At 43.1% G+C, this 11,393-nt stretch overlaps 1 protein-coding gene across 1 annotated transcript; it reads left to right on the top strand.

Moving 5' to 3' along the window:
* The first annotated feature begins 305 nt into the window (after positions 1–305).
* On the top strand, positions 306–11,108 carry IL20RB (interleukin 20 receptor subunit beta). The gene is made up of 7 exons (XM_072349471.1): positions 306–393; positions 3,307–3,442; positions 4,173–4,363; positions 7,481–7,605; positions 8,793–8,943; positions 9,400–9,545; positions 10,189–11,108. The coding sequence occupies exons 1-7, from the start codon at positions 306–308 to the stop codon at positions 10,312–10,314; spliced, it is 963 nt and encodes a 320-aa protein (XP_072205572.1). The 3' UTR covers positions 10,315–11,108.
* The last annotated feature ends 285 nt before the right edge of the window (positions 11,109–11,393 follow it).

Here is an 11,393-nt window from a genome sequence, read left to right on the forward strand (position 1 = left end):
CTACAGAGAAATATCCAGTTAATCCCATCTCCTCCTCACAGTGAGCTTTAATGCACATAATCACTAGGTAAAACAGTGCAATGCTGTCTAGGTGAGTGGTTGCAGGGACCTGTAAAGAAATGCTGGCACCCAATCACCTGCCCCTCCCTTGACTACACCCTCACGAAGCATGCACGTGTGCCTTCAGCATGGGCTCAGGCAGGCAGAGAAGCAGCGTCTGCAACACTCCCCAGTTCACCATGTCTGGCACAGGCACGGCTCTCCATCTGGGAAGGGGAAATTCTGAGCTGCATACCTGGGTATGAATGTGGGAAAAGGCAGCAGGCGTGAGCAAAATGCCACTAAAACTCATCTGCTTCATCCTCTGCACTCTGACTGCATCCAATCTCACAGGTAAACCTCTGAAACAGCTTCAGTTGACAGAAGCCAAATGACCAAGGGGTTGTGAGGAGCAAAAAGTCTTTTGTCCTTCTGTCAAACCTGTCTCTGCAAAGCAACGCAGCATGCTGTCAGATAACCCTGAATTTTAATTACTAGAAGAAGTAAATGAAAAAGACAGTCCGTATATTTTACATTCTACAAGGCGATTCTGTAATTTAAGGGGAAGTTTCAATCTGAAGGAAATTGACGTATTAATACTGTACTTGCCTCTGCTTTTTGCTGTTCCGTGAGAAGCTGTACTAGTCCTCTTTAGCTGCTATTATCTCTGAGCACAGGGGAACACACTGCCTGTAGTGTGGATGCAGGGTCAGGGAGTTAGAAAGTTTTAATTACTGGCTCAATTATGTTTCGCTGAGAGTCTCCTTTGCCCTGGAAGATGGTTGTGCATTTTTCAATTTGCTTCTCCAAGCAGATGCTTGTCTCCAAGCACATCACCTAGATACGCTTGGTCTCCTAATTACACTTCAGTGCTCTTGCAATGGTCAGTCCTCCAGAAAGGAAGCACAACTTGCAGGTGTGCTCAGATTTTACTCAGTGATGTCTTCCAAAACTTCCTTCTTTGTTCCTGAATTCAAGTTCTCTGCCAGAAAAGGTAATTTTACAGCTTGCTTGGCCAGCGGAACACTTTGAATCATTATTTATAATCCTCAGTTTCTTAATATGGAAACCTCAGCTCCACATTGCGTGTTCTCTGCAGGTTTATTCTGTGGAATAAGGAGGATTGTGACAAATCTGATGTCTGGATGTGGATGTCTGTCCAAAAGTACCCTGGTTTGAAAGACTTTAGCCTGCCTTTTCCTATAAAGCTTTTGTGTTTGTTATTGCTATTTGAAGCTACTTGCTAATGGTATTGCTTGTGAATACAAAATCAAATGGAAGCAGTAAGCAGCCCAAGGCTAACAGCTCTCTGGGTCCTGCTGGCTGTCTCTGCCCAGTTGTCTCCTGTGCACTGTGTGGCTGCTCTTTATTTTCCCTTACAATAACTAAAGATAATGGAATATGTTAGTACTGACACAGCATACTTCACTGTTCATACTTCGTGCCTTCTGTGTACAGCTTGCAATCATCTTTCCTCCCACTTTTAAGCTATTTGTTTACAGGCTTCACTGTGCCAATGTAAGAACAATCACAGATTTGGTCAACAAAATAGTAACACAGTGTAGCAAGCTAAGTGCAGTCTGGAAATGAAGATTGGTCTCAATTAGACAAAACAATAGTTTAAGGGCCAACACAAGGTAAGTATCCCAATTCAGAACTATTCTCTCCTTGTAAAATTCTTTTCTAGACAATATAGTAAGAAGGAGTTCCATATCTCTGAATGCAATACATTATATATCCCCAGTGCAAACCACCTCTGTTCAGACCTGGAACAACATTGCGTGTGTGAGTCATAGGGAAAAACTGGTGCCTGGTCATGTAATTAAAGTTTGTTATGTAATTCACACACCTAGATATTCCAACTAGAGAAATTCATATGGGAACCGAGAGTACAAGGAATAGTAGGAGCAAAGAGCCTAAGTGTCAGGAAGCACAGAGGATTGAACAAGAGACCAAATGAGTCTCTGAGCTGCAAAGTGAAAGGCAATAAAGACAGTCAAGAAAAGAAACAAAAAAATCTGTTGGCTTTTGTTGTTGTTGATGATGATGAAAGGTGTCTTGTCTGTAGTACAAAGCCCCAACCAGACAGAAGTGACAGAACTGCTGATATAGCAGGCAGCAAGTTTTTCACTGTCTGAATGGCAAGGAAGAAATCATCTCATCCCAGAGATCTCTGTCATTCAGTTTAAAGAAAGGCCAAGCATTATGTCAACAGACTCAAAGCATCACAAACATCTTGCAAAGTATCACATCATAAGCTACGAATATGGGGAATATTATAAGGGGAAAAATGTGTTTTTCCTGTGCTTTAAAAGAATAATCACCATGAAAACATAGCTCAAGGACCTGTCAACTCAGTTTTGATCTTGGGTAGAACAAATGACATTAACTGGTTAGCTTTATAATAACAGCTTTTAAGAGGCACCCTTTTTTGCAAGTTATATTAAAATTTGAAAATAAGAAATTAAAATAGAAAATAAAAAGGGAAAGACTTACAAGGGAAACCATTTTCTTGGGACTGGAAAACAGCAGGGCAGGGATACGATCATTCTTATCATGCTGTGAAGGGCGTACCCATGGGGAAGCCTTCCTCTTGTGCTCTTGTCCAAACTCTGCTAAGGATTTTACATTAAGATAAAAGGATAAGGGAAAGGATAAAATCTATCAACTGTGTTGTAGGCATCATCCCAAACTTAGGCTTTGCTGATCTTCAGGAGAAACATTTTAACTTCATTAGTCCTTTAAATAAGTTTATCCAAGAAATTAATGAGGTAATTTGATTACAGCCTACAAGCATTTACGTTATTAGAATCCTGAAACGTGAAAAAATTCTGTACTAAAGCCAGAATCTTCAAATGTCCAGTCCAGCCAAGCCTGGAAATAAATTGTACATTTCTAACCATGATGGGAATTGTTCATTGGAACAGACTGTCGAGCATAACAGAGTATCTGTTATTTGGCTTCATTAAAATAAATTGGATGGCTTTCTAAAAGCTTTGCCTTTTCTCACTATTTTATTTATATATTTAAAACCTCTGAAATAACAAGAAAGACATGCTTTGCCTTTCTGTGAGCAGTGGCAGCTAAGTGCTCTGCCGCTTGCTCTTTGGTTGTCATTCTTCCTTGTAAAATACCTTCAAAGACTTAAATGACAGTGTCAAAATGCAGAGCATTTCTAATGCAGAGCACAGTTTTGCACAATTCTTTTACATTTTTTTTCCAGTACGTTCATATGTGGTTTTTTTCCTTTGTTTCATTTTTTCCTAGGACTTTTAGGTGAAGATGCTCCACTGCCAGCACCTCAGAATATCTCTATTCTTTCTACCAACATGAAACATTTCCTAATGTGGAGTCCTGTGATCGTCCAGGGAGAAACTGTGAGATACTCTGTTGAGTTTCAGGGGTAACTTCTGTTTTGTTTTCGTTATAGTTTTTTACCTTCTTTGCCCTTTGAGCACCAATTACAATCCCACACTGCTTGGATTTCTTGGATACTGCTCAGCTCACAAGTGTAGAAATTTGATGCTCCAGCACTGTTAATTGTGAGTAGGAAGAATACTCACGTTTGGTCTAATTCTGAGATTGTTTACAGACCAGGCTTTACCAACTGCATAATCCAAGGCATGCACTAACCCCATAGATGAAAACTGCCTCTGCCTAAACAATTAGGAAGATTAGCAGAAGTTTGTTTAGAAAAGGAAAGAGAAAAGGCTTGAATTTTTTTCAGTGTTATTCCTTTAAACATGGTATATACATTTATTTTTCTACAGGAAACATAAGAAATTCTGATTGATCTCAAGCTGTGACTTGTGTCATAGTTTGGCCTTTGAAATCTGATTCACTAGGGATGATCAAGTGACTGGGCAGCATCTGAGGCATCAACTCTGGGTTGCTATTCCCACTTCCCACAGTATTGTGATGCATTTGGCTGATGAACAAGCTGATTCTGGGTGAATTTCTCTAAATAAAATCTAAAATACATTCATACTGGTTTCATAAACTCACAATAATCAACCTGCTGTATTCCAGTACTGGTCTTACTTGGAAAGAACTAGCAAGCAGCCTTAGCCCACAGGGGATGTGCCAAGGGTACCTCCTATCAGAATGCTGCCTCTCTGCTTTCTTTTCCCCAGGGAGTATGAACGAGAGTACGCTAACGAGAGCTGGATCCCCATCTGTGAGTGTTCCCTCATCACAGTCACCATATGTAACATCACAGAGGATATCTCAGCCACCGTGGCCTATAACCTGCGTGTAAGGGCAGACAATGGTGCTCAAAGATCAGAGTGGGGCACCCTGAAAGGTTTCTTCATTCGAAACACAAGTAAGTCCTGACATCTGTGTTAAGCTGCACCAGTTACATTCATTTCTTGATGTTTAATAATAAGAGTCAGCTCTCATGCATGTCTGTGTATTGTGCATGTGACTCGAAGCCCATAAATGCACAGAGCATGTCCTAATTCTCAACTCTTCTCATGCTTAGTTGGAACATTTCACTCTTAGACTGCCATGTTGTGATCTTGGATATCAGTCCCTCCACAGGCAGGGCAATATATACCAAAGAAAGCTAAGAAGACTCCAGGCATTCCTCTTAGCAGGCTGAGCAGTCCTGCTGATGATTTCAAGGAGTACTGATAAACAGGGGTTGTTGTCAATGCTCTACCTAATCTGTTTAGCCTAGTCATTTTTAGGGTCCAGAACCTGATCCTAGAGAAGCAGATACTCTAGAAAACACCCACGTCTGCTTTGTGCTGCCATGGAAATCCAGCTCTCTTCAAGACACAATTATTTCCAACCATGCTGTCAGATGAAGCTGCCTGTCTGAAGCCAGATCTGACCTTAATCATGGATCACTGGAAGTTAGTGCCTCATGAGTGAGCCGCCCTCACCCACAGAGAGCACTGAGTCAAAGCAGCACCTTCAGAAATACCACATGAAATACCAACCATGTCTGTTTATGTAGTAGCGGTTTCTAGGTGATGCTTTGGATGACATATCTTTCCCTTTTCCAGGAGCCACTTTAGCACAGAATTGAGTGCGGTCCATGCTGTCAAGCAGAGACAGAGGAAGGATATTCCTTAGCTTAACTCACTTTATGGACAAGAACAGCAGCTTTCTCACTTTTCTTGCTATTCCTATTCCCAAGCAGATCTCAGAACGGAGCAGTCTTTTTTATCAGGGGATAAATTATGATTTTAACACAGCACCCGCAGTTGGCATCAGATCTTTTCTAGTTATTATGAAATGAGATACTAATGTGCCAGAGATTGCATTTATCCTGAGATTCGAACTGTTCATGCACTGGTAGTTATACAGCTTCCTTCTTCAGTTCAATCAAAACTGCCCATCAAACATGTTTAAAAGCAAGCTAATATAATTGGAAAATCTGTTCTTTTGTCATGCCCTGACTGATAGAGTGGATTATCTCACAAGTGGTCAGGAAGGATAATAATCAGGCTTCGGAGGGTTTCTACAGCTTTGATCATAATGCAACGGACCTCCAACATTCAAGGACCTTACAGTTTTCCACAGCAAATTATCAGGTCCACAGCAGATTATCAGACAGAAGTTGTTTCAAACAATTCAGGATTTTAGATAAGGCCCATCGGTCTGCTCCTGACTGGAGTATCTTGCCTTTCTGTAAGCAGCTCTGCCTCGTCAGCTCCTGCCAGCTTTAGCATTGCTGAAGGACTCATGGCAGACAATGGATAACCTTCATAAAGTCCAGAATTTTTCATTCCCCAAACTGCTGGAGCCATCAGCATCTCCTAAGATTTGAACTGTGGCTTTGGGCAGATCCCTTTCTGGTCACCAAAAGGCAGTTCTTATGCTGCATGTCTGTTTATCAGCATCCAAGCTCCCTCCTCCCTCCAGACCCTCGCCAGCTTTGTTCCCAAACCTGTTTCTTTCAGCTAGCACTTTCATTACCTCTGCTGTAGTCTTATATCAAATCTAGAGCCAGCACTGAGGAAGACAAGGCACAACGAGGTACTTCCTTTCCTGTCTATGATTTTGATCCTCTTCTTTCTTTGAGAACAGTCTACCCAGAGTCCACTTGGCATTAGTCTTAGGCAACCTTGGCATGTAGTTGCCCACAGTACTTCCTGACTAAACAACCTCTAGTCTCAAAGCTGTAGGTGTAGATACACACAATGTAGAAAATACTTTTAACAGATCTTTCTTAAAACTAACAAGTTGATTTTTGTTCATTTGCCATAGTTCTGACAGTTAGTTGGTATCCAGTCCCCCAGCACAAGAGATAAATGTTAAATGCTCATGTTTGTTTAGTATTTGTGTCTTGCAATATTCATCTGTTAATGCCCGATATTATTTTTAACCTCAGAATGGTGTTACTTTTTTTCCTGGAGACATCACCATGTTAAGCATGTTATCAGCTTTTAAAAGTACAAAGTGGTTTTCTAAGCCTCGCTATTGTGGCACGTAAATCATAAACATACTTTGATTTCACATTTTCATATTGTTCAGTATTGACGGCAATTCACTTTGTGCAAGAGCAAATTATATTAAGAACATCTCTTTTGTATGTTCTGTATGCTCTACTTCCTTTCTTGAAAGCAAGAGGGCTGAAACCAATTTCAGCTACAACAGAGTGGTAAGGAATGGCGTAGGTAAGTAGTGCAAACATGGTCCTTGTATTCCCTTGATTCCAAATTCATGAATGTACAGTGCATAGTTTCATCCACGCTTGATTGATTCTGATTGTTCCTCACAGCAGAATCCCAGACCAAACCAAGCTTTGAATATGAAAGTAAGCATTAAGCATATCACCAACAGATTTACTTGCATACTGGCTACAAAAACACATCACAGCAGGCAGCAGGTCATCAGCCCACCCAAGTCCTTCTAGAAGTGTGAAGATACTGAAACATAATAAAGATTCATGTGAACAGCCTGAATTATCCTAGAGCTTTAGCTGCTTTCTCTTCCACCTATGAATAACTGTCAAAATACACATGAAGGAGCAGTGGTTTCACAGCTCCTGTTCTGTATGCTAGCACTAAGCTAATGCCCAAAAGCAGAACTGGCCTAGCATGGTGTCTCAACTTCTGGTTGCCCAGCTGGTTCTGCTGCTGATCACATGGGACCCTCAGGCCAGATGCTTCATCCACTGGAGAAAATTCAAAACCTTTCAAGCCTGTGCTAGTCTGCTATTGCCAAATTCCCATTAAAAATGCCAGTCACAAACCCCCCTCCTACTCAAAATGTGCAGCAAAATCTAGACAAGTTGGTAAGCAGGGCAGAGGAGGTTTCTCCCCCATTGGAGAAACCATCTATTATTCCAGATAATTGTTAGTGTGCTGATGGAGGCAGCTGGAGGACAGCCACAGCAGGAGCTTCTCCTTTTCCTAGCTGGGCCCAAGCAGACTTTTTTTGAAGATTTACTTCTGATATGATAACTCTGCTCTCTCTCCTTTGGCAGCTTCCCTGACCCCACCTGTGATGAAGGTCATAGCAGATGGGTATCATTTATTAGTGGAGCTGGAAGACATGGGACCTGCCTTTCAGTTCCGCGTTCTCTACTGGGAGAAGAGCCAGGAGAGCAGGGTGAGTTTACCCTTGGATTTTGGCATGAAAAAAGAGCCCATGTGTCTTAGAGCAAAAGCATAAAAACACTTCCCAGGCACTGTTTTTCAAGTTCAAGCTGCTGCTGCAAGACTGGAGCACCTGCCTGGTGTCAGCATGTGCCATACTCCTCTGCACTGCAGGCTGGTGCTTTACTACTCCACAGCTGTTAGCTTAATGGACTTTTGAAATGGATTTCCTTCCTTTTTGGAAATCCAAGTAAATGAGTCGAACCTAATCCACGGGTTAGAGAGAATCCTACAGGCTCGTGTCTGATTTCCTTTTGCAAATGAAACGCTAACTCTTTGATATATATGATATTAATGACCTAAACATTAATTGCAAGCTTCACAATAGTTCCTACCACCTGAACTGTCACAAACACCAGATTTACTGCTCAGTACACATCCAGATCTCTACCAGGTTTCTTCTCATTTTTTACTAATTGTCACATTGGACATGTCTGATTTGAGCCCTGCTGGCTTTTTGGAGATATCCGTGTGTGTGATGGTGGAGACTCATCAGGCCCACTGTGAACAAAGGCTTTCCCTCTGCAATACAGCAAGATTTATGAATGACTAATTGTTACTTGTCCTCTCATGTCTTGGCAGACTGGGAATAGGAACTTAATCTTGCTATCAGTTCACAGAGCCCTATTTATTAAAAATAATAATAATGAGGTATTGGTTCATCTGCTGTTTGAAGTGTGTTACAGTTGCACACTCCAAGTTCATTTGCTCCTTACTAGCCCAGTCCCCCTCAATACTCCAGAGTCACAGCACAGCTCTTGTACTCCTATCACAACATGGCTCTGGCACCCCTACCATACCATACTAGAACAAGCAGGATCTTGGCACCTCTAGAATGACTCAGACCCCATATCAAACTGAGAAGTAGGTCATGGGCTAGTGTTGTGGCTGACCACCATCAATAAGCTCATGGATCTTTCTTTATGCCCTTCCTACTCTTCCAAGCATGAGTGATCTGCACTCCACTGTGCTTCTTTTTCTATCTCTTCCTAGCCACACAATCCTCTCTGACACCACCTGTTTCTGTTATTTTCCTCTCTTTTCCCCAGAAATGTCAGGGCTGTTATCACATTAGAACTCCTGCCCTTGTTTAGGTCCTAGTCCAACATTCTGATGTTGTCTTTTCTGGGTCTATGGCAGATGCAACAGAAGATGGTGAAGGAGGTCAGCTCCGCAATTCATCTGGCCACCATGGAGGCAGCAGCTGAATACTGTGTAAAAGCCCAGACGTATGTTGAGACGATCAACAGAAGCAGTAGCTTCAGCCAAACACAGTGTGTGAGGGCACAAGGTAACAGCCAGCCTTCTCTCATCTTCCAGTCTTGTAGTCATGCCCAGTAGGATACAGAGCAGCATTTATTTGGTTTGCAGCCAGTAATTCAAAGTCAGGCTGGACCAGGAGGCTGGATTAGGCTCTGAGCAACCTGACAAGCTCCAGATGTCCCTATTCATTTGCAGGGGAGTTGGACTAGATGACCTTAAGGGTCTCTTCCAACTCAAATAATTGTATGATTCTGTGATCTATGATTTCCTGTCTTGTTTGTAAACGTGCCACCCATTTGTTCTCCAAGGACGGTTTGAAGTGCAGCCCCCCTATAGTAGCATGGTCATCCCTCCGTGGAGCATGGTGACAAAAAAAGATCTCACCAGGGTGGGTTGGAATGGCAGCCACAGAGGGCTGAGCCTGATTGTGTTGAGCAGTTTGTTCTCACGAGCTGAAAAATGTCATTGCTTCTCTTGTTTGTAGGCAGCGGATCCATGTGGCTCATCACTGTCCTTATGTCCTCTGCTGGCTTTGCTGTGGCTGCCTTGACTCTGCCTTTCCTTGTCTGGAAAACAAGGAAAATCTTCCAGTATTCCTGCTGCCCCATTGCGGTCCTGCCTGACACACTGGTGACGTTTTCACTTTGTTTCCAGGGCGCTGGATATTCACAGAATCATGGGGCAGGCAGAAAAAGCAGACACATAGATAGGAAGACTTGCTTCTTGCATTGCAATGGAAGAGTAGGTATTTAGGAGAAAGAACAAGCACATCTTTCAACATAGCTTCATAAACCAGCAGCAAAGGGATCAGACAGCTGTGCTGTAGGATCAGGCAGCCCACATGGGGTGGCTGCATGGCTGCCACTGCCTTCTGCCTAGAGCACTGAACAGGGACGGTGTTCCTTCTTCTTGTGGGGAAGCAGCTTGGGAAGCATGGACTGACCAGCTGCTCCTCAAGCAAAACAGCTGTGTCACTGGCAACACAGCTCCATGTCCTCTGGCACCAGCAATGAGCTCTTAATTCCTTGTTGAGGAGCAACCAGTAATCAAAAACACCCTCTTCTCTTCCTCATGCAGGAGGAGTGTATTTAAGTCAGTAGCTTAAATGTGCTGTTTGTCTTAAGTGAGAATGTAAGGCAGCATCTTTTTTGGTCATGATCTGAGCCCCCTGGTTGCAGCAGGCAGGATGAGAGGAGGCCTATGGGGAGAGGCAGAAGTAAGAGACCAGGCTCATCAGTCTGAGGGGGTTTGAATGAGTGAATTTGCTTTACAGAAAGTACCAGAGCCCCCCACCCAGCTGATACTGCACAGGAGGGAAGAAGCTGAGCAATATGATCTGATGGCGCACGTGATCCCCTCAGAAGAGGTTCTCTGCCTATGGATTCAAGAAACACTTTAGAGCATCCTATAAAAAAACAACTTCTGCAGACGAGGCAGAATGTGCTTCAGTGTCTACAGAGTGCCAGCAAGTAACGTTGTTCTTTTTGTGCCAGATCTGCTGCAAGGAAGCATTCTGTATGAACACATGGCTGGCTCTCATCCTCTTCCTAACTTCATCCATCCACAGAAAAGCCAGAAAGGGCCCCAGGCGGCAGCTGCCAGTTTCTGTACTTCTCCATCATATCCATACCTATGAGCAGACGTGAGTTAATGAACGTTTCCTCCACAGTCACATCGATGGTCCCAAGGCAAAGCCCACACTTCAGCTACTGGGATTTCACCAGAGCAATGCATGTAGAGCTCAGTACTGAGTCCCAAACCACTTCACTGTCAGTAATTTTGCCTCAGATGTTTGGTTTTTTTCAATGAAATGAACCTTCCAGTAAGAGTTCCTTGCACAGCTAAAGGAGCTGGAATGAACAGAGATAAAATGCTATCGGGGCTGCAGGCCCAAAGACATGAGATGAGAATTTGTTCTATGTCACAGATACCAACTTATGATGAGGAGAAAGGTAGTTAAGGATGAGTTGTTTACGTGGGAGGTGACTGGAGCTTAAAAAGTAGGAGGAAAAGTAGACTCAAGAAAGGGGGGGAAGAAACAGAAAGAGGGATAGAAAGATATGCAGATCATGCAGTCAGGGCCCTGTGGGGTGCATGCTGGGCAGCCCCGTGGTTCAGCAACACAGCTGAAGCAGGCTGCTGACAGCACTGTGCACAGCAAACCTGATTCTGTGGCCAGGAGGGCTGGGGGCGGATCAACAGGAATGCTTATATAGAGGGGGAATATCAGGAAGGATGCATCAAGCATCCCAGCATGACCACATCACTGCCTATTTCAGACCTGATGACACCATTTTGTTTCAGATAGCTTATTATCATTTCCGCCTTCAGGAAGGAAATCTAAAAAGAGAAAGTCCTGATAAACAGAAATAAGATACAGGTTTTTTTCCACATATACAGCAGCTATGGCTGTTACTGCAAGGATAAATCGTTTAACACCTGCTCAGCAGAGACTTATGCTGGGAGGGCACGGGAAGG

The sequence above is a fragment of the Excalfactoria chinensis genome, chromosome 14 (assembly GCF_039878825.1).
Source record: "Excalfactoria chinensis isolate bCotChi1 chromosome 14, bCotChi1.hap2, whole genome shotgun sequence".
NCBI lineage: Eukaryota > Metazoa > Chordata > Aves > Galliformes > Phasianidae > Excalfactoria > Excalfactoria chinensis.